The sequence below is a fragment of the Nomascus leucogenys genome, chromosome X, assembly GCF_006542625.1.
Source record: "Nomascus leucogenys isolate Asia chromosome X, Asia_NLE_v1, whole genome shotgun sequence".
NCBI classification, from domain to species: Eukaryota; Metazoa; Chordata; class Mammalia; order Primates; family Hylobatidae; genus Nomascus; species Nomascus leucogenys.
In genome coordinates, this window is record NC_044406.1 from 30,783,394 (window position 1) to 30,808,324 (window position 24,931).

The following is a 24,931-nucleotide window of genomic DNA, read 5'->3' on the forward strand; positions in this document are numbered from 1 at the left end:
GTTTCATTCTCAAGGGAATGAGATTATAGTACCAAAGCTCTTAAACTTTAGAAAAATGATGGCCACTGAAAGATCATTGAGAACAAAGTGGAGATAATCACTTGAGACAACTGAGATTAATGCTACAAATCTCTCTTTAGGTGCCTGATGTAGTAAACCAAGAACTAAAAAATAGGAGTAAAGATGGTTAGACATGGACAGATGTAAGAGATACCATGGAGGTTCCCTATAATTATTAGATGAATGATTTGATTTCCTCTGGGAATAATTAAGAAGCCTACCTTGAGGATAAAGAATTCTGAAATGAATCACTTTAAGCTGTTAGAGAACTTTATTACTTTTAACATAAAAATGTAAAAGAAAGAGTAATCCACTTCTTGTGATGTGAGGCTAAATAATGCAATTGAATTTCTGCCCCCCCCATTAAGTCAACAGCTAAATATTTCAATTAAGATAAAAAGAAACACGATTTTAAATCAACAAATTCCCCGTGGCAAAAAAAATGTGGGGGAGGGTTATGCAAAGTGTAAAGTGTCACCCTCCAAAATATAAATAAATGAAAATCAATTTGTTATTGATAGGTAATATTTTAAACTTGTTAATCTAAGTATCAAACTCCTATAAATTTTTAGACACAGATCTGACTAAAGATAAGTATGTTATATCGAACAACTGTTTATAGCACCTCAATGACCCAATCTGATTTACGATTACCTGAAATTTTAGAAGATATAATGCTTCAACATAATGCTAAATTTAATACTGAATAATTTCTACAATTCAGCTCATTTGTCTGAATTGTTCATCATTATTTGTTCTCATTTTACTTACCATTTTTCAATGAGAGTGATACTTCTTTTTCCCTGTCTTTTTTCCATGGAAGGTACTGAAATAAATTCTACAGTTCCCTGAAAACAAATCATTTCTGCAAGTATCAAGCAAAATATATGCGTTACCTACCCTTGTCGGTCCTTGTACATTTTGTTAACTTTTTCCCATTGGAAATCAAGCTGGGAGAGAGCTTCCTGTAGCTTCACCCTTTCCACAGGCGTTGCACTTTGCAATGCTGCTGTCTTCTTGCTATGAATAATGTCAATCCGACCTGAGCTTTGCTGTAGACTATCTTTTATATTCTGTAATATAAAAATTTTAAGACAAGTAAAAAAATGAATTAGCTGTCTATAGAAAGAGAAAAAAAAAATATATATATATATATAAATCCCAAAGATAGCAAATGGTGTTGCCATTCTTAATTATTGACTTTTTAAAGTTAATAACCATGAAGTCCAGTGACTTTGACAGGCTCAAATTCAATAGGTAAATCACAGACCTCATCCTGAGAGAGTGGATCACTCCCTACATCTTAAAACTGCCTTCATTTGGCTTCTGTATCCTGACCTGTTCCGGTTTTTCTTCTACCTTTATGTCCACTGCTTCTCAGTTTCCTTTGCTGGATCCTCCTCGTCCTGATCTTAGAGTGCTCTGACTCAGTATTTGCACTTCTTTTCTTCTCTATCCATAATCCCTCCCATTTGTTCTCATAATTTTAAATATCCTGTATAAGACAATGACACCCAAATGTGTATCTCAAGCCCGGGCCTCTCCTCCGAACTCCAATCTAACAAATGCTAATTTCTCAACACTTAGAGGTCTCACGAGATTTACAAACTTAATATGATGCAAACAAAATTCTGAACTGCATTTCCTAAACCTTCTCCTCCCATAGATTCCCTCATTTCAGTAAATGGCAATTACTGATTTCAATTGAATTAAAGTAATTCAATAAACAATTACTCAGATTGACAACTTTGGAGCCATCCTTAATTTTTTCAGTCACCAGTATTCAAATTATTGGGCAATTGTTTTGGCTTGACTTTCAGGACATATCCAGAAATGGACCACTTCTCACTACCTTTCTTGCTACAGATCTGATATAAGCTATTATTGTCTCTCATCTGGGTTATAGAAATACCTATCTAAATTGTCCTCTTGCTTCCAGTCTTTCCCCCCTACTGAATAATTCTCCACACAAGAGCCGATAAGATTCTTTTAAAACATAATTGGGATCATATCACTCCTCTGCTCAAAATCTTCCAGTGGCTCTTCATCACAGAGTTCGATCACAGCCAATTTCAAAAGCCTACATGAAAAATAATTATTCTTGCTGCACTTTATACAAATAATCAGGCCAAGTATAATAAAGCAAATCAGTCCTATGATGATCTGTCTTTAGTAAAAATGGGAGACTGGAGAGAGAAAAAAATTATATTTTAAGAACTATGGTACACCTGTTATTAGTCTCGTCAGTTGTTTTTGAGTTTTTTCCTGCAATATAGACTGATCCTGCTTATTCCTGTGAACCTGCCAGTGATCTCTGATTGTACCTCAGAAGAAACAAGAAGATTGGGTAATATAAAAACCTGGATCCGTATTCTAATTCTGGACATGTATTGGAATCAGCTAGCAACCCCACATCACTTTGGTTCCAACAGTTGCCCAGTTCATGGAAAGCCTTCTAATTTAGTTTACTTGGGATAATTTTACTTATTTTGTTTTACTGTTGTGGAATATATTTGCTGTCGTACTTTTTGTATAGGAATGCAGAATAAGCTTATTCAATGTTTACTTAGATTGAAAACTTACTAATCTTCCAGATATCACCATTTATCAGTTATGAATGGCCCTCACCAAGCTGATGCTTGCTGACTGAGCTCCTCTCTACCCTGAAGACAAGAGACCCTAATAGTTAGGCAGAAATATCAACACCCATATTCAGCCTGAAGAAGTTACAGAAGATGTATTACCCTTCTCCTACTTATTCCTAAGGGTACCTCCACTACCCTTAGGATTAAGGCTTCCCTTGTAAAAGAAAGAGGGGAAATATGTCAGAGGCATTTGAACCAGAGCAACTCCATCTTGAATAGGGGCTGTGTAAAATAAGGCTGAGACCTACTGGGCTGCATTCCCAGGAAGTTAGGCATTCAAAGTCACAGGATGAGATAGGACGCCAGAACAAGGTATGGGTCACAAAGACCTTGCTGATAAAGCAGGTTGCTGTAAATAAGCCAGTCGAAACCCACCAAAACCAAGATGGCGAAAAAAGTGACCTCTGGTCCTTCTCACTGCTCATTATACACTAATTATAATGCATTAGCAGGCTAAAAGACACTCCTACCAGTGCCATGACAGTTTACAAATGCATGGCAATGTCAAGAAGTTACCCAATATGGTCTAAACTGGGAGAAAACCTCAGTTCTAGGAATTGCTGACTCCTTTTCTCAGAAAACTCATGAATAATCCACCCCTTGTTTAGCATATAATCAAGAAATAACTATACGTATCCTGAGTCGAGCAGCCCATGCCACTGCACTGCCTGAGGAGTGGCCATTCTTTATTCCTTTACTTTCATAATAAACTTGCTTTTACTTTTTTAAAAAAAGCATAATCTTTACTATGACCTATAAATCTCTACATGACTTGGTTGTATACTACCTACCATTCTAACCTCATCTCTTCCCAGTCTCTTCATAGTCCACAACACTTCACCCTCATTAGCTTTATTGCATTACTTGAGTATAACAACTACATTCTTGCTTCAAGATTTCTGCCCTTGCTGTTCTACCTGCCAAAAATAGTTTTCCTAACCAACATTTCTATCAGTGGTTCCCTTACTTCTTTTTCATGTGAAAGGGGCCTTCTCTACTACTCTATTTTAAATAGCTTCAGCAATCACTCCTTATTCCCTGCATTACTCTTCCCTTTTCTTTATAGTACTTATTACTAACATTTAAATATATTATCAAGTAGCCTGTATATACCACTAGACTGAAATCTATGAGTACAGGGATGTTGTTATCTGTTGGGCTTCCAAAGCTCAAATCTGTGCTTGGCACATGATAGATGGCAAATGCTTTTTTGTTGAATAAATAAATAGATCGACCCATAAATTGAATCCATAATGTTTTATTTATATTCCATTTAATGGAAAAATCACAAACCACAAATGGTTTATATAGGAAGAAAGAAAAATCTAAATATATTTATTCTCAAATAAATTTGCTAAAAACTATATGCTGGATATTCTTCCTAGTACGAATTTTGTTATTTTGATCATCTAAATTGTACATAAGGTCCACTGAGCAAAATTTATTGAGTTCTTCCCATGTGTAAGGAGCAATATAGCAGAAACAAAGGTGGGTGAAACACAGTTTAGTTTGCTTTTAAGAAGTTTTAAGTGGGTTTTATTGTAGTAGTAAAAAAGGATATGGTTTGAAGAATTGAACAAAAAAATCCAAGTATAGAAGCCTTAGCTAGATGAGAAGAAGGAATAGATGAGTGTTCCAAGTGGCACCAAACATTTTCTAGAAGTTCAGAGAAAAAATGTATCATATATTTGGTCATAGGCTCAGGAAAGAATTCATGAAGAAGGTGCAAATTGCAGTAGACATATCTGAGTAGTAGAAGTGGGAAGAACATTAGAGCTAGTAGGTAACACACAGGCAAAGCTAGGTAACAAGCGCAGTCATATTTGGCTGCCTTTTTAGTAACATAGAAGTTTAAGGGAAGATGGGCCAGGAAACAGAGGCTGAGGATGTTCAATAATGTGCTTTGAATCTCAAGAGAAAATTCTGCCTGTACTTGAGTAGCTAATGGGGAACTATGGTTTTTAAAATTTATCATTATGTAAGATTTCAAATATATATGAATGTAGGAAAACAATACAAATAGCTCCCATAACCCTATAATCCAGTGCCAACTGTTATGACTCCATGGACAATCTTATTTTATGTATCACCCCACCCACTCACCTCTTCAACTAGATTATTCTGAAACAAATTAATATATTATTTTATCCATAAATACTTCAGCACTTTTCTCTTGCTGAAATATTCTCTGATGAGAATTCTTTTCTTCGGAAAATACATATAATACCATTACCACACCTACAATATTAACAAAAGTTCATTAATTGAATCAAGTATCTAGTTGCTATTCACATTTGAGTTGAAGTGGGAAGAAGTTGAGGAAAACAGCTCAGCAGAATTCAGTGACTGTGTGTTGGGTGAAGAAGAGGAAGAACTTGAATGACTCTTAGGTACCTGGCCTGGGCATCCACATGATTTGTGGTGTCATTGGGTAACAGGATTTCAGATGGATGAACAGGTTCCATGGTTGAATGCTTGTGTATGTGTGCATAAGTGATTAGTTCAATTTTGGACATGGTCATTCGGAAAAGCCTTTGAGGCATCAAACTGTAGATGTTCCGGAGGCAGTTGAAATCAGATTTTGAGAAGAGGAGTAAGACGGCAAGGATTGCTGAGCCATTCATATTTTCACATTTGGATATATGGACTAGGCTTTCTGAGCAAAGAGTTCTGGTAACTGACTTAAAGGATGACTGAATGGCAAGCGTACCTTGGAGTTTAGTGCATTGCTCTGGAGAGATTTAAAACCTTTTATCTCCAAGAGCCCTTTGATTACATTTCAACTTATATTACGAAAATAATAGACCAAGATCGTTGGTTTATATCCCAGAGCAAAGTCTCTGTCTTTCTGTCTGTCTGTCTCTCTCACTTTCTCTCCTCCTGATACATCAGGTGCTCTATATAAGCTCTGAGATCCACAACTTTGGGATTTCTCTCCTGTACTACAACCCCTGCACTCACAGATAAACATCTTGCCCTAAGATGCTTTTGAGTAATTAATAATGTATTCTCTCATCCAGAGTTCTTATGTTTCCTGACTAGATAAATATAAATTTTAACAAATATCAACAAAGGGAATATTTTTTTTTTTTTTTTTTTTGAGATGGAGTCTCGCTCTGTCACCCAGGCTGGAGTGCAGTGGCATGATCTAGGCTCACTGCAAGCTCCACCTCCCGGGTTTACTTACACCATTCTCCTGCCTCAGCCTCCCGAGTATCTGGGACTACAGGCGCCCACCACCACGCTGGGCTAATTTTTTGTATTTTTAGTAGAGACGGGGTTTCACCGTGTTAGCCAGGATGGTCTCGATCTCCTGACCTGTGATCCACCCGCCTCAGCCTCCCAAAACAAAGGGAATATTTTTGCCTATTTTCAGTCAAAATTGGGAAGGATTTTAATCATTTGAAAGTTGGAGACTGGGTTAGATAGCGAGTGACTGCTGCTGATCGTACAGCTTTCCAGATGACGGGCTCTGAAGAACATTTCACAATCAGAGAGGCAAACAGGAAAGAAGTTAACAGTAAAACTTAGAGGGTTTTCTGCCTTATTCTAAGAATTCACGTTTATGGTCCATGAGGACTTGCCTTGAGCAAGAACTACGCTGAAGAGGCAGGTGAGACTATAGATAATGTCAGCTATAAAAGGTAAAAGTCAATGCTTACAATGGGAACCTTAAAAAAAGCAACTGTGTTCACATGTCTTATATATCAGCTCAGCAATAGGATAAGATACAGTGGTTATGGGTGATGTGAGTGAATTTCAGAGAAAGAAGGTTTTTTTAAAATAAAATTTCAAGGCATTCTCTTCAAGTCTATGTACGCCTTGTGATGGAAAGCTTTCATTATTTCTTTTGTTTAGCACCTCAATTTAACTCTGTGGAAAAAGTACTTATCTGACAGGTCAGGTATTACCATACAAAAGAAAGAACAAGCCAACCCAGAAACAATCTGAGAATTTACTTATCTGGAGGAATGCAGGTTAAAACTGTCTTTTAGCAATTTCACATACAGAATTGATAGTCATTGGAATGTGTGTGATGTTGAATACGACTAGGGATGGTCAGATTGCTCAGGAAAGGTGTTTAGAGTGAAAAGAGTGAGAAGAAAGGTGGCGTAAAGATGAACCTCTGTGGAAAGCATGGGCAGAGGAAGCAGATGAGTATCCCTAAAGAATAATAGTCATCAGATCCAGGAAGAGAACTAGAAGGAGGGAGAGAGTTGTCAACAAGTCAGATGTAGCCAGGACCAGGAGGGAAAAGTCAACTTGGGCAATTTAGGAGGTCACTGGTGATCTTATCGAGAGCAACAACAGCATGTTGGAAGTGGAAAACATCAATGTAGGCAGACCAGACTGTCTTTTGCTGTCATCCTCTTTCACTATAAAATAGAAAATACCTTTGTACGACATTGCAGTATGCTGTATTTGACATCAGAGGCTTGCTTATTGAAGAAAACTTTAATATTGATAAAAACAAAACTCATAACAAAACAAAAACTGTTGGATACTATGCTCACTGCCTGGGTGATGGGGTCATTCATATCCCAAATCTCAGCATCAAACAATATATCCATGTAACAAACCTGCACATGTATTCCTGAATCTAAAATACAGTTGAAATTATAATAAAAGAGATACAATGGATGTAATACCTATTATTAATGCCCTAAAAGCCATTGAACTCAAGCATATCTCTAGTATTATTTCTTTACTTTTATTTACCTGGTAGAATTTTACTACCATCTTCTGATGGCTCCAAGCCTGGAGTCTTGGGTACAATGTTTAGGGTTATTCCACTAGCCTGATTAGGTCAGGTGCCAGAGACATGCACCAACATATCTTCTTGGCTGCTTCTGTTAACTTGCCTGACCTGGGGAGCCTGATTTCACCAGTACTTGATTCAACTCTGAATTCTTTAAGTCACTGACTCCATCATTCTTGCTTGGCTGCCAGTCCAATGGCAAAGATCCAAAACTCTGCCAAGTTTTCCACTTGATACCAAGACGCCAGCTGAATGAAAGCCTGATTACTTAAATTCACATTGGGCAACCAGTCACATTTGTTAGTACATAGCGGGCCCAAACCCTTTAAATGCATAGCTGTAAGCACCCATGGAGAAAAAATTCAAGGGAAGAGGTAAAGGATCTTCTCCATCAGCATATAAAAGTTATCCAGTTATGGCTTTGATATGGTATGTGTGTGTTTGTGTGTGTGTGTGTGTGTATGTATACTCTCTGAGGATTTGAGCTTGGAAAGCTTCCTGATTTTAATCTGAGTCTCTAGGGAGCTACCAGTTCTTTGGAATGCTGTAGAATTGCTCAGCATCAAGTTATGAAAGGTTTTAGCAATGCTGTGCAGCATGTTACTAACGTGGGAAAACTTTCTATCTTAAATGAGAAAAGCAAAAAGCAAAAACTGGGGCAGGGGATGTCACACTCCCTGGATACCTAGATAATAGCTCCTTGGTGCATTCTCAGAGAATGCTGTCAAAATTGGCTGGAGTCCAGGAAATAAATCCTTTTTAAAGTCCCTGCACATATTCGTGTCCTCAAGGCATTGCACACAGAAAAACGGTATGTGCACCAAAGAAAATTTTGTAGCACTTTCCATAAAGTCAGAGATGAGATCTCTGATAGCATTTTACTATTTCGGTTTGTCTAGAAATGTGATCTTTATAGTTTCTGACCCTCTAAAAATGAAGCCATAGTCCCTTGTAGTTGCTATGGTGATATAAAAATCCCTAGAATCACTATAGAATATAGCATTTCTATTTCTCTCCCTGAATAGTTCCTTATCTTATCTGAAAATATGATGTCAAAATGATAAAGTACCAACTTTTTAGTCAAGTCCCTTCTTAATTTTGACATACCCCTATGAATTGACCACTTCACTATTCCACTGAAATTCTCTAAGATGTTTATTTATACCCACTCTTTCTGCAAAAGGAAAGTCTAAATATACATACAAATGAAATTTTAATTTCTGAAAGGCATCAGTACATGAATTTATACAACTCGAGTCCTTAATATTTTAAAATAGGATATTTGCATCTCTGGTTCACAGTCTTCAATAAGCTAAATAAGACCCTGATTATACACTGTGAATGGAGAAAAATTAGACAGCACAGTAACTTTTACAACTGGCAGATGAAATCCAGATACCTCAAGTAAGGAAAAGCAAAAATCTATAAGCCATGTGGCTTCAATTCATTTATCTATTTGAAAAGCTTATCGTTTAAATAAGTGTTTATTGATAACACAGACATAATATCAGCCTCAAATTTGAGATATGAAAATAAAGACTTTAAAATGTGAGTCTCTCCCTTAAGAAGATAATCGGTTTTTAAAGGAGACACATACAGAAATAATTTGAACATAAAAATGCTTTGTTTATTCATGTGTTGTGGAGTATGTGTCTTTAACAAGATAAAAGGAGAAGCCAGAGAATACAGATAATTTATCTAGGAAACAAACAAGGGACCTATTTGCCAACTAATCAGTTTAAGATAAAGGTCTCAAGCAACCCTTAACTATGCTCCATTCTTTACCACAAGGGATAGACTTCTACTGTTTAGTTTTTCTTCCATTTAATGTAAAGTGACAACTACTCCCTTGCTGTCAGAGATTTTCATTACAGAGCCTGCCTCTACCATCTAAATGGTAAACTTATGTGTATAAATGTCAAAGTAGATATTGCAGAATCTGAAGAGAACTAGAGTAGGGGAGAGAAATATCTGACAAATTGAACTTACTGTTAATCACTTTTGATGAAAGTAAACTTAAAATAATTTACTGAAGTTTTAAATACACTTTTTTACCTATAGCAAAGCTCGTTGCTTCCCAAATACTGTGAAAAGTGCCAAAGTTCTATTATTTAAAATAGCGGCCGGGCACGGTGGCTCACGCCTGTAATCCCAGCACTTTGGGAAGCCGAGGTAGGTGGATCACTTTAGGTGAGGAGTTTGAGACCAGCCTGACCAACATGTGAAACCCTGTCTCTACTAAAAATACAGACATTCACCAGGTGTGGCAGTGGGCGCCTGTAATCCCAGCTACTTGGGAGGCTGAGGTAGGAGAATCACTTGAACCCTGGAAGCAGCGGTTGCAGTGACCCGAGACTGTGCCACTGCACTCCAGCCTGGGCAACAAGAGTGAAACTCTGTCTCAATAAATAAATAAACCAACAAACAAACATCATTTCCTCTGTCCCATCTCTGTGGTCATTCAATTCAGCCATTTCTTCATCTTCAACATCCAGTTACTAAATAAGGATGTCTATAATTAATTTACAAGTATCTTTGCTCCTTTACTTCATATCTACAAATAAGCTCAAATATACCTTCACAAATCTACAACTCTTTCCAAGATTTTAGATAATATGTCCACTGTGGGATGTATATACAAACATTAATTGGCTAATTTGTCTTCTGTTTAAAAGTTTTTCCTCAGTAATAAAACTTTACATCAGAAGCTGTCAGTGTTCTCTCAGTTAAAAATTTCAATTAGAAAAAAGTCTCCAAATGAAACAAAATTTCAAATATATAAAAGGATAAGTTAAAATATAATATGAAATTGTTGTTTCAGTGCATTTTCCCCTGAAAATGACTTCAGTATTTCAACGATATTCTGGTTTGAAATATATTGAACTTTATTTTTTAAAAGAAATGATAAAATTGCTTTCTAATGATTTCTCAGTTTTCATTTCTCTGAAGGACTAACATTAGCAGACAGCTGGAAGCACTTATAATTCACATTTTTAACCATATTTATTTCCTGAAGGAAATTCCTATTCATTCATTTAGTAATAGCTTCCCCATTTCATCTTTCCCTCCTTGGCAGGATTCAGTACAGTTAGGCACAGTTTTCATCATACAGCCCTAGCCTCTCTAGTTTTAACTAGTAATACTATCTTCTAGGTTTCTCTCTCTGTGTCTGAGAGCTACATCTCTATATTCATTCATTAACTCAAGAAATATTTGTTGAAAACCTACCATGAGACAGTCGTATTTTATTTATTTATTTATTTTTGAGACAGAGTCTCACTCTGTCGCTCAGGCTGGAGTGCAGTGGTGCAGTCTCTGTTCACTGCAACCTCCGCCTCCCAGGTTCAAGCAATTCTCCTGCCTCAGCCTCCCGAGTAGCTGGGATTACAGGTGCCAGCCACGATGCCCGGCTAATTTTTTGTATTTTTAGTAGAGATAGGGTTTCACTACGTTGGCCAGGCTGGTATTGAACTCCTGACCCTGTGGTCACCCGCCTTGGCCTCCCAAAGTGCTGGGATTACAGGCGTGAGCCACTGCGCCCAGCCTGAGACAGTCATATTTTATATGTAGGGGATATAGTAGTGATCCGGAAAGCAAAAGTCCCACTCTCTGGAATCTCACCTTCTATAGGAGAATAAAGTAAACAAACAGAGAAATGGCTAAACTGTATACTCAGTTAGATAGTGGTTAAGTGCTGAGGAGCAAAACTAAAGCAGGGAAGGCAGAAATGAAGGATAAAGTGGAGGTCAGAATTTTAGGTAGGAGGGGTCAGGGAAGACCTTACCAAGAAGGCAGTTTTTAAGTAAAGATCTGAAGGAAATGCAGAAATTAACCATTTAAAGAAAAATCATGAGAATAATATTCCAGACAGGTAAAGCAAGTATAAGGGCCCTGACACTGGAATGTGCCTGGAGGAGTGGTAAAGGAAGATGGAGGAAGTGATTACGGATGGAGTGTATGAGCTAGCGACTACCAGAGAAATATCAGAGAGAATGGGGTGGGTAACCCATGAAGGTACTTATGAACATAAGGACTTCCCTGTTTACTTTGAGGAGGATGGGGAGCATTGGGGGTTTTGAACCGAAGGTGGGGGGATATAATCTGCCTTTTCATTTAAATAGGTATCTCTTGCTAGTATGTTGAGAGCAGAGTCTACATGGGAGAAGGCAAGGAGGGGGAAACTTGTTAAGAGGCAATTGCAATGATCCATGCTGGAAATGATGGTGGTTTGGATCAGAGTGGAGGCAGGGTTGAATTCCGGATACACTGTAAAGGCAGAATCCTTAGGATTTGGTGGCCAATTACATGTGTGTTGGTAGAGAAAGGATTTAAGGATAACATGAAGAATTTTGGCACAGACAAGTGGAATAATGGAGTTGCCATTAACTATTTGCAGGAGGATAAGGTTAGGGTGTAAGATTTTGACATGCTAAATTTAAGATGTTTATTATACTTCTAAGTGAATATATAAAATGCATATATATGTCATGATTCAGGAGAGAAATCTTGACTAGAGATATAAATTTGAGAGTCACTAGGCGTAATTTTTAATCTCTTCCAAACTTGCTCAGAAAATACTGGTATTTTGCTATATTCCCTTTCCACACCTCTTTTCTTCCAAACCCAACCCTGTAGACAATCTTAGCCATTTCTATCACTGAAATAAAACTTTGAAACAAAGGAATTTTATTTAGGGGAGGTGGGAAAGGGGATAAGAAACACGTCAAGATGGGAGCATAGATTCACTGCTGCTGGGGCCCAACAGAGAAGGCACCCAGCAGGAGGAGTGAGTTAGCCCTTTGATGGTTGATTCTGCTTAAGGCTACATCAAGGTGTTTGGGGGATAACAGAAATAGAAGGCACTAGAAGAAAGTATAGGGAAAAAATTTAAGTCTACAGGTTGGTAGACAGTCAGAGACTCTTGGTTCTGTTGCCATGGTGGGATTATATACACCTTCCAGAAAACCTTTCTTCAACCAATCAGAGTATTTATTTAACCAGATAGAAATAAATCTGGAAATCCAGTCCACATTTTGCACTAACACAGGAAAATGGGTGATCTAGGATGTTGGGCATCTCCTGAGTGAACTTTAATAATGAGAGTCCTGGTACAGCTACTGAATCAAGGGTATGCTTTCTAAATTGGTCCAGCTATGCTGAACACAAATATCTCCTTACTTATTTTTTATCTCTTTATTTTTTCTTGTGTCCAATTTATCCTGCCATTTTAAGGATTATCCCTGACCAAAATCCATCTATGATGATATATAGCTTTTTAGACACTTTCAAGCCCATCTTTTAGCCCATCTTTTTTCCAGGAAAAAACAAGAAAAAACTGGATTCACAGTTTTTATCCAACTGGATTTCCTAGTGCTTTGCCAGCAGAGACACTTGAAAGGACAATCAAAGTGAATAACAAAGTGAAGGATAATCTCTTTGGTATTCTTGAGACACATCCTTCTGATACAATTTTTTTTTTACCCTTACTTTATATCTTTAACTTTGAAAACATATTCTGCATCAAGAAACCGTATAGTGTAGTGCTTAAGAGCAGAAACTCTGGAGCTTGAACATCCAGAGTCGGACTTCAACTATGATATTTAAGCAAATTTCTAACATTTATAAATGCAGTACTTGGGCCGAGCACGGTGGCTCATGCCTGTAATCCCAGCACTTTGGGAGGCCGAGGCGGGCGGATCACGAGGTCAGGAGATCCAGACCATCCTGGCTAACACGGTGAAACCCTGTCTCTACGAAAAGAAAAAAAAAAAAAAAACCACACAAAAAATTAGCCAGGCGTGATGGCAAGCGCCTGTAGTCCCAGCTACTCAGGAGGCTGAGGCAGGAGAATGGCATGAACCCGGGAGGCGGAGGTTGCAGTGAGCCGAGACCGTGCCACTGCACTCCAGCCTGGGCGACAGAGCAAGACTACGTCTCAAAAAAATGAAAAAAAAAAAAAAAAGCAGTGCTTGGTGTCTCCCATCCAGCCTCAATGATTACCAACTCCTGGCTGATACAGTTTGGCTCTGTGTCCCCACTCAAATCTCATGTTTCATTGTAATCCCCAATTTTGGAGAAGAGACCGGGTGGGAGGTGATTGAATCATGGGGGCTGATTTCACCCTTGCTATTCTCATGACAGTGAATGAGTTCTCACGAGATCTGGTTGTCTGAAAGTGTGTAGCACTTCCCCCTTCACTCTTTCTCTCTCGATGCTCTAGCCCTGTGAGACATGCCTGCTTCCCCTTCACCTTCCACCATGATTGTAAGTTTCCTGAGCACCCCCAGCCATGCTTCCTGTAATAGCATGTGGAACCGTGAGCCAATTAAACCTCTTTTCTTTCTAAATAAAAAAAAAAAAAATTATCTCACGTGAGCAAGTCACTTAACTGATCAAGATCTCCATTTCTCTATCTGAGTATGGGTACAGTAATAGAGCCTTCCTCGTAGGGCTGTTATGATGACCATACAAGTTACTCTAAGTGTTTAGAATGTGTCCTGGCACAAAAATAGTAACTGTCAGCAATTAGATTCAAGGTTAGTCCAGATTCCAATTATATTCACACCTCAAGCTAAGGATTCCTCCTCTATAAAATTCTTCCTAGTTTCTGCTTTTTGTGCTGCTTTCTTCTTTTCATGATTTCAGTTACACTCATGTCTTATATATTTTTGCTTGGATTACGTCCTTAATGTCTTTATTACTTTCTAAATTGTTTGTATAACTATAATATGTATATTCAATAATGTTATAAACTACCAGAGTACAAGGATTATTCCTTAATATTTCTGTATCTTTTAGAATGTTAAGCATACCACTTGTGGCATTAATAAATATCTGTTGACTTGAAGTAAAAAGTTGAGTTGAACTTGCTTATGAAAACCCAGTTTCAATTGAATCATTGAACCTCTAAGATCTGTTACTCTGTTCAGCCATTGTAGATAGGTATTCAGGTATGGTCAGACGTGAGCTATTCAGGTAATTCCTGGTTTATTCTACTTTACTTTTACTGATCATTAGCTGTTAAACAGTGGAATAGAAGTCCATGTGCATTTCCTGGCTGAGTTTCCTTATGGTTTCCTCACAGCACATTAGATATCTAACAAAAAACTCCTTTATTCAGAATTATGTCTGCCCATTTCTTCGGATGCCACAGAGCATCAGCAAGAACAAAAAGAACAACAAAAGAACCCTGCACTTTACTGATCCAAGTGTTTCTCAGATAAAATGATTCTAGTCCATCAGCACTAAGTGAATTGAAAACAATTTTACCAATCCTTTTATGGTACATACATTTTGTGTTAAGTTGTACACATCGCCTAAATCATTTTACAGAAAATCCAAATAGAAAAATTGACTCACACGCATGGCAAAGGGGGTTGTATAGAAGTAAGTACTTTTCTCTTAGTTCAAAATATATGGCATTCTATGATCTCAAATTTCTTAGAGTCAGCATATGCTTTTAGTGTTGTGTGACTCAGCAGAGGAGGGGCAGGTAGGTTTTATGGAGGAAAAATTCCAAAGCACTACAACAATCCAAGAAAACCTCACAAATTGATTATCACCAATGAATGGAATATGCTTTTTTAAAATTCATGTTATACTTTTTAATTCTATTTAAATATGGAATCATGAGCATCTTATTATTTTGATAAATGAAAATTTAGTATAAATGATTAAGCAACTTCATAGGTAGCTAGCATACATGATAAAATATAATCAAACCTACAAAAATTAATATTGATGACAGTAAACTATTTTGGTAAAACAGAAAACATATTTGGTAATATTATGCCCGTTTTATATATAACTAATACTACTGATGTTGGGGAAATGTGCTTTCCATCATATTGTTTTACACGGGGGACAGAAAAGCAAAATCGCTCTTTCACACAATTGTTCTGTACGCAAATGCATACATCTAAAAAAAAAAAAAAAGAAAAGAAATAGAAAAACACGATATGGGAGCAGGAAGCTAACACACTACTCAATTTTTTTACCTTTTTGGAAGCTCCATAGATTTCCTTATTGATAATACTTTTTAATCTTTTGCCTGTGGTTTGGCAAATTAAATTTGGGAATTGGTGTCTGTTAATCATATGTGATTTACAACGAAAAGTTCTTGATTTTTTTCCCTCAGGATGTTTAATGATATATATTAATATTCAGAAATAAGCAGACTTGGGTACAAGTCATTGTATTAAACTATAAGATATTGCCAATATTTAACCATTTTGAAAGACTTGATGACAATTCATAAGGTTCAATGGAATAGTATTATAATTTTAATATGTTCATGGTTACAAATTTAACCAGGAAAAAATAAACACAAACTAGCTTTTTTAAATGGCAAAGGAAAGACAACAAAAAATAAACAACAAAAGCAAATTTCAACATTCCAAAGGAAAAAGGAGAAAAAAATACTACTGATTAAATCATTCTTTGCCTAGAGTTGCAATATTTTTCAATAGTTTTTGTCATGGTTCTGAACTCACAATTAGAACAACGGGTTTTAAGTTACTGAAATAGAAATGGAAAAAATAAATCAACATATTTCATAAAAAAACTAAAGCCCAAAATAAAACAACAATGAAAAACAAGCTAGAAAACAGTATCCTCTTCTTGATAAAAGTTATGGTACACAGAATATTGGAATAATTTAGAGTTGCATTTCTGTATCTCAAGATAAATATACAATAAAATGAGTTATTTCTTTTATACCTTAAATAAATAGAATAAAAAAATTACTCCTGAATAAGAAACAACTAGCCTTGCAAAAACACACGGTCTCCATCTTATAATGGTTCTACTTAATGATTTTTCAACTTTAGGGTGGTGCGAAAGTGATATACAATCATTAGGAACCATACTTCAGTATAGTATTCCTTAAATTGAATGAGATATGCAACACTTTACTATAAAATAGGTCTTGTGTTCTATGACTTTGCGCAACTGTAGGTTAACATAGGTGTTCAGAGCATGTTTAAGGTAAGCTAGGCTAAACCATGATATTTGGTGGGTTAAGTGTATTAAATGCATTTCCGCATACGAAATTCTCAACTCACAATGGGTTTATCTGGATATGACCCCACCATAAGTCAAGGAACATCTGTACAATAAAAGAATATGATCAAGTTTGTAAGATCCTCTAAGGAAGATTTCTTCAAAAGCAAACGTGTTTTAACTTCTATGTATTCTCTTATTTTGAAGTTTTTTTAGCTTTAGAATATTTGCCAAATCTGGAAATAACTTTATGTATATTTTATGTGGTTAACATTTTATTTACTTTTTTTAATTATAAATATGCAATTTTATAACGTTTAACACATTCTTAAAGGTAATTTGTTTTTAGGATACTTTACATGGAAATTTATAACTTTCTTAGAATTTGGGATGTTTGATGAAACAATATGCATTTTACAAATCTTGAAATTTATATAATTATACATTTTAACAGGAATTTTCCTACATAGTCGTACATGATTTCACTGTATCTTCACAATAGTACAGTTGAGTAGGCAGGGGCAGTTATTATCACTGATTTAATTTCAACATTAAAAAACAGGCCTAAATATTTTATGTTACTTGCACAAGGGCACAACTATCAACAATCAGGTTAAATCTTTCTAAGCTTTTTAGGTTCCAATACAGTACTTTGCTGAACTCTTTACTCTACTGCTTATCATAACCACATAATGAAAGCTCAATAATGTGGAAAAATGTTAGTAATGTCTTAATTATATGTGGGTTCCCTGTCACACATTTTCATAAATGATTGTTTTAGATTCAGTATATACAAACCTAGAACAATTTCTTCATGCTTATATGTGTATAGATTTGTAGAATTCACATGTCTAGATGATTTAACTAAGTGAGTTAGGATACAATACAAAAAGAAGTAAATTTGGTTTTCTCCTTTAGTACCGGCACTGATTAACATTGCACTGTCTTCTTCTATCTCAGAGTCCACACCTACATGTATCAGACCATCACTCACTAATTCAACAGATGTACATTCAGTACCTATTAAGTGCTAGGTGCTGTTCCAGGAGTTCTAGACACAGTGGTGGAGAAAAAAAAACAACAAACAAGGTACTATTTTTTCTTCCTGGTGGCTGTGTGTATGTATCACCTTCTTGAAAATTGTAGCACTGCAGTAAAATGGGTTATACACATACTTAAATGCATGGATAGTGTTTATAGACTTATAAAACCCTAGGCACTATTGTCGTCATATTTTGGGAAGGTGAAAATAATAGCTTTAAGGAGTTTTAGGTATCAGAAATGCCTTGAGACACTTTGTAACTTGGTTAACAGAGGAGCACATAACTTTTATTTCTAAGAAAAAAGGATTAGAAAAACCCATTAGTAGCTGTTGTGACAGCAGCCGTTGGGGAGTAGATCTATCTTAAAATTGAAAAAGAGAAATAAGAGAACCAAAGACTCAAACTCCAGTTCATTTTCACTCTCTGGAATTTGTCTTTATCTGACAGATAAAGGCAACACCCTATATAAATCTAATTCTTACACTCTTTACATCCCATCCAGCTACCAGGCACTACATTAATGACATATCGAATTGGGAACTGTGTTCAATCAAAAGGCATTAAAGTACTTATTAACTAGGTTTTACGGAGCTTCCAAAACAAGTTAAAAAGTTATTTTTGGTGGCTCTATGGTAAGTTGACTTTTTAATTTTTTCTTCATGGTTTATTGTCCCCATGTCAGAAAACACTTTCTAAACACAGCTATTTATTTGGACCAAAATATTCTTCATAGGATGATGCATTGTCTTTGCATAAATAACGAATCAGTAATTATATATCACACATAAAAAAATGACATAATTGGTCGAAGCACAGCTTCAATCGTTTGAGAATAAAAGGAAAACGTCCCCAAAACTTACTTGCAACTTCAAAATTTCTACCAGCCTCATGATCTGTAAGTTTTAAAATGGAAGTTTCTGCTTTCTACAATTTACACGATGGGAATTAGTGAAAATAGTGTTGCTGGGAGAATGGAAGGAGTAGGAGTGCGTTCTTAAAGTACATTTTAGCAGAGTTGGGAGTAACTTGCAGCATAATAGTAAAGGTAGGACAATTGCCAGGCTTGATAAAATAATGGTTGGGGATAAAGAATGGATAATTACCTACAAAAGAGAGATTTGTATAAAATATAAAAGAAAACTGTACCAAAGCACATATAAATATGAGCTGGGCATGACTGAAATACAGTAAATATCTATAATCTCTTCTCTATAATACAAATCTTTTCATATAATACAAATGAAAAATAATGTACTATAGAAATAATTTAAGCATGATTTAAACTACAGTTAATGATTAATGTTTGAAAATACACACATTTATATATAGCAAATCAATCAAATAAATCCCAAGTCATATAAGCTGTTGAATAAACAAATTATATTTATAACCGAATAAATGTGTTGAAAAACTGAATTTTTCTAAGAGAAACAACTGATCACATTATTGCAAATGTTTATGTATAGTCCAAAAGATCAATTTCTACAAAGTCACAATATATTAAGAAAAATCATCTTTTTCATGCATTAAACTGCTAGAACTATTAAACTATTAGAAAATTCAAGTAGAATTCAAAAAGCATTTGCAAACAAATTTTGCTTTGAAATTTTATATGATCCATGATTATTTAGAGTCATTGCAATATTCTTTTATTCCAATATTATTAAATGCCCCTGTATTACAATATGCATATAAACAATCATTCTTTTCTTTTCCTTCAGATACTTAGTTTGGATTTGTATGTATGGTGCCTCTTGCTATTATCTAATTCTCCTAATACCAGAATAGAAAAGCAGTCACTTTGCTCATGGCATAATTTTGCCTTGATTTAACTAATTGGGATTATTAAATTTGTGCTTAAGTGCTATGAAACAGATTCCAGAGGAGAAAGATCTTAACCAGTGTATTAAAAATCTCTGTTGCCAGTACTTTTGTCCCTACTTCAAGGCAAGATTGAAGTGTCGAAGGCTAAAATATGAGAAGAAATCGTACATCTCTCAAGGGATCTTCTGCTAAGTTTTATGACACCAAAATTCTAACTCAGCCCCAAGTCTGCTGAGAATGGGTTTTCATAGACGCATGCTTAAGTTTCTCTGTGACCAGAGAAATAAATCTGCTATCTCTAATTTCAAAATATTTCCAAAATCTGACATTCTGTCACTACCTACTGAGTCCAAGCCACCAGCATCTCTTTTTCAACTCTTGTTGCTTCTGTTACTGGTCCCCTACAGTTCTACTCTCAACCCAGAAGCCGGTGTGATCCTTTTAAAACATGATTGAGATCATGCCACTCAACTGCTCAAAAACTTACAATTGCTCTCACCTCATTTAGAGTCTTCTTTACAATGGCCCCAAAGGCCCTCCACAGTCTGGACACTCACAACTCCCGTAACCTCATCTCTTTCTACCCTTCCGCTGGCTTGTTTTGCTTCAGCCTCTTTGGCCTTCTTGTTGGTGTTCGATTAAGATAAGCTCAGCCCCACATTTGGGTCTTTACTCTATTTTCTCTACTCAGACTCCATGGCTGACTCCCTTACCTTCTTCCAATCTTTGCTCAAAGGTCATTTCTACCCTATTTGAAATTGCAATCTTGCCACTTTCAATTATACCTACATCTACCCCTGTAGTGGTCCTGTATCCCCTTAATAGATTCTGGGTTTTTTTTTTTTTTTTTTTCCCAAAATACGTATCACCTAGCAACACACAATATTTACTTATCATTTTTGTTTGCTTGCTTCTATTCTGTCTCCCAATGTTATAATAAAAGCTGTATGAGGGCAAAGATTTATTAGTCTTTTTCACTGTTTTATAGGCACTTAGAATAGTGTGTGGTACATACCAAGAGCATAATAAATATTTTTGGAATATACGAATCCACATTCCTTAGGTTTACTTGACCTAACAATTTTTTATTTCTCAAGAGCAATGCAAAAAACCTGAACTCAAGAGGACTTGAACGACTTTGCTTCACACTATCTTTGGCTTATAAGCTCACTACTAGCTTTCCCTTGTGGTCTCGAAATGGAACAAGGGTTGTCTCTATTTCTTGTTCCTGTTTAAAATCTACATTAGGACCACCACGTCTCCTACCTGTGAGCTTTCTTCATACGGCCACATTTTTCATCATCCTCTTGGTTACCCAAAGTATAGCACATTTTATTCACTCCAAACAAGGCATCTGTACTATAATTGGTTTGGATGAGACAATTGATATGATGTGTGCCTGATATTTTTTCTTTCCTTCCATTTATTTCTTTTTCTCCTTATTTCTTTTCTTCAATTCTCCCTCCCTCCTTTCCTAACTCTCTTTCTTCCTTACTTCCTCCATTCCTTCCTCCTCCTTTCAGTGATTTGAAACTCCAGTGCAATGTTGAATATTGAAGGGATGTGGGTAGATATGCTTGTCTTGTTCATGATCTTCAGGTGAAAACATTCTGCTCTACCATAAAGAATAATATTAGCTGTAAATTGATTCTCATTATTGCAAAAGGTAAAGCAAAGTTGTCATTCTTATTATAAGCTATGTTCTTATTTTTGTCCTAAAAATTCACATTAATTGATACCAAGGCCTAATTGAACAGCTAAGGACTAAGGATTCCCCGAATGAGGGAGCAGCAGAATCACTTGAAGAATTCCACTCCAAAGGCATGAACTATTTCTAAGAATTTCTCTACATAAATGCTAACTACACAGTAAATATGTCATTATTTATTTCAAAAATGTCCTAGATAGAATTCCCCTATAAGCAGATTCGAAAACAAGGGATGTATTTGGGAATGATCCAAGGAGGTGCTAGTAAAGTGCGTGTAAGGTAGGACAGGGAGCAAGTAAAAAGTATCCTATGAGGCAGGTTTTTACTGTGTGCGATGGGGTCTTCATCCTGGAACAGAATTTTGGGTCAGAGCATAAATCATGCTTCAGAGTTACCCTAACTGAAGAATGAGTGAGTAGTGGTATTTATCCACCAAAAGTTATTTGTTATTGGTTGAGGTTTGCTGGGGAACATGGGGGATGCAGAGCTTTAACTACCTCACACTCATGAGCTTTGATTACTAGAGAGAGCCCTAAGGCAAACAGTCAGAGACACTTGGATCTGGCAGCTGCCAGTCAGAGTACAAGGCATGCTGAGTCAGGAAATGATATGGGTGACATCCCAAGAGTGTTTCATCCTCCAATAAAACTGATGCTTTCAGTAAAATCAGGTATATGGACACATGATGATAAATCCTTTCAGTTAAGTCTTTTAAGTGGATCATTTCTGCTTTTAGGATAAGCTTTCAAATATTTAACTCTCTCAAGAGAAAACCCTTTGGTAACTTAAAACTTATGATGCTAAGAAATTCTACGTTCATGCTTTCATGTGATATACTTTAAAGTAGGATTTGACAGTTTAACACGTAATTATATTTTGGAAAATTTTATCATGAAAATGATTTTTTCTTAAAAATAAAATGCAAGTTAATATTGTTCTAAACTTTCAAAAATTGCAATTCTTCTAAAATTATGTACTCTTGTCTTTTATGAGTATTATTACCTTTGAAAATACAAGCAATCACAATCAATTAACTGCTAATATTGGCCCTGAAATCAGAAAGAGAATATTACTTATGTGTATGTTTCTCATTCTTCTCTAGCTCTGCCTTAGCTAGTGTTTTTGCTATGAAATGCAGATTTACATATATATATGTATATGTGTATGTATATGTATATATGTATATATATATATATGCATATATATGTTGGTGTTTATCTGCATAGTCTCTGTCAACTTGATTAGGTAGCTTTCCAATTCAATACATCTGTTGAAACCATACGTGCTATTTTAGTTGTATTTTGTTTAGAAAGTAATTCTTTAACATATTATGTATTATTTGTGTTATACTGCACTTTCAAAAGAGTATGTATGTTAAAGCACAGCAATACCTACTATAGTTCTGTAATTTGATTCATGCATATCTGTCAGGAATAAAATCAACCACAATTTGAAACCTTCCCAACCAGCAGCTGTATAATTTATGCACTGCTTTTCTATTTTTACTACCGGATAATGACAATGATGAATGCCTTTAACAGGAAATACATATTCATTGAAAAGACTGAGCTCAAAACTATCCCCCTTCAAAAAGTTGACGAAGGTAGGAAGCCCATTCACCTGCTGGAGATTTGTTGGGAGAGAGAAGGAATCATGCCCACAACTGCACCTTATGGGGATTCAAACATTTAGCTAAATTAAACCTACAGTAATACCATATTATAAACCACAGTAATCAATACTATTACGACTGATGTCAGCTATAATAATATTAAATAGATCAGGATGAACAAATAATTCACTATGAGTGTAGCCAAGGGTCTAACATTCTGAGTATGCCAGGCTAAGAGGTATGGAGACAGAGTTATTCAATGGGCAACTTAATAAGATCAGGGTGACTACTCTCCTGAACCAAATGTCCATGAACCTGGGAAGGAATGTATATTAGCTCATTAGCAATAATTTACATGTTGAATGACAATGATGAACTTACAAACTATGCTGCCATGAGAACTTAGTTAATAAAAATAATGACAGGAATTCTGGCACATCAGCTTTATTTTATTAACTGATTAGGTTTTTTCTCTTCATTGTATCAATAAGTGATTTGACTTTTACTTCAAACAGAATAAGAAACAGTGGCATACTGACATGGATGGAACAGTTCCAGAGATCTGTGAAGCTCTTATTTTACTGTGTAATTTTATACCTTATTTGATATAATGTAAGATATTAAAGTCAAGTCACTGAAGATACTGCAACACCGATTTCCAAAACAAACAAATAGCTTTATCTATTTGTATATTCATACAGGCAAATGTGTGATATAGAATGAGCTTCCAGGAAACCATTTGAGTATAAAATACTTTAGCTAATATGTGCTGCTGATAGCAAACTCATCTTTTGCCTATAATCGCATGCTGTTTGCATTGAAAAATACCAAGCTCTGGGTATACTATAATATTTCATTTTGAGCGTAAAATGTACGATCATCAAAATTATCTGGAGACACATTATTATGTACACTTTCTTGATCCTACATTCATTTATCTTCAGATACTGCCTTCTAAAATTCATAGCCTATTTCCTTATCATGATTTGTCTTACTTCAGAATTCAGTAACTTGCTATTGGTGGTTTGAAGCCAGATTTTGTTGGTAGCCTTTAGCTGGCAGTTATAAAGAAAATATTTTATTGAATGCTATTCAATTTTATTCCATATCTTATAGCACAGGTATTGACATTAATTTGAAATTGAATATGTATACATAAAAAATATAAAACAAAAACAATGTACATTAGATACAATTGAAAAATCTAACTACCATTTCTGGAAAAGGAAACGAAAGTCATCCATTAGCTAGGAATAAACTGTTCCTCCATCAAACTTTATTTTCTGGTGGTTCCTTTCTGTTCCTACTGCATGTAAAAATGATCATTTTTCTGCGTTTCTTCATTTTAGGATGTCTCTCCATGCTAAATATTGTAAAATACATCTTCTAACTTATGTCTTTCTACCCTAGATTCCTGAAGCTAACCACACTATCCAGTATTTTTAAGAATTCCATGTGTAAGTCAAAATGCCATCATGATGTATACGATTTAAGTCAATTGTTCTGGCACTATGAATGATCAGTATGATCACCTTGTAAAATCTGAATGAAAGTGCTTTGGTTTTACCTTCAGAGACTCCTCTTGCTTAAAGAGATCTTCAAAGTCCTTAGCACAGAGGTCAGGAGCATTGAGAAGTTGTTCCACTTCTGATAGGGCTTGTGAGACATGAGTGATTTCAGTCAGATAAGTAGAAGGCACATAAGAAATTTCCAAAGGCATGTCTTCAGTCATCACCATCATCGTTTCTTCACGGACAGTGTGCTGGTATAGATATACAAAAGAACAACTTTTTTTAGCTTCCTAACAGTGAAAACTCCTCCATTAAGTTTATATAGGTCTCATTCTACAGCTGACAAGTGAATCTACAAACTGGGCTGAAACTGGATTCAAAACCTCATGATGGTAAGTCTAGTAAAAAGGTTACTTATTAATTATATACCTACTTTTTCCAAAAAGTGATAAAAGCATTTCATAATAAGCGACACAAACATATTAGCACCATAAATATAAGATGAAAGACCATGAGGTCATAAGGAGAGTAGTTTTATCCTAAGAAAAAGATGATTTTTGCAACCGGCATTTAAATTTCTAATTCTAATTTGCAACTGGCATTTAAAATTCTAATTTTACTGGAAATCTAGATATGGGATTGGGTGAGGGGGGTTCAAATCTGTTTTATTCCTAACACAGGCAACTTTCCTATACATTTTCCCCCTAATCTTCACTGAGATACAACAGATACGAAGTAGTTAGGCTGGTATGTAACTTTGTATTAAGCC

General features: G+C 35.7%; 1 protein-coding gene across 1 annotated transcript in view; it reads right to left on the bottom strand.

Moving 5' to 3' along the window:
* The window catches only part of DMD (dystrophin), a 1,770,560-nt gene that overhangs the window by 1,203,334 nt on the left and 542,295 nt on the right, over positions 1 to 24,931 (bottom strand). Inside the window, exons 40-41 of the mRNA XM_030807549.1 lie at positions 24,219 to 24,413; positions 961 to 1,133 (exon numbers count right to left, since the gene is read on the bottom strand). Coding sequence (XP_030663409.1) covers positions 961 to 1,133; positions 24,219 to 24,413 — 368 coding nt within the window. The remainder of the gene's footprint in view (positions 1 to 960; positions 1,134 to 24,218; positions 24,414 to 24,931) is intronic.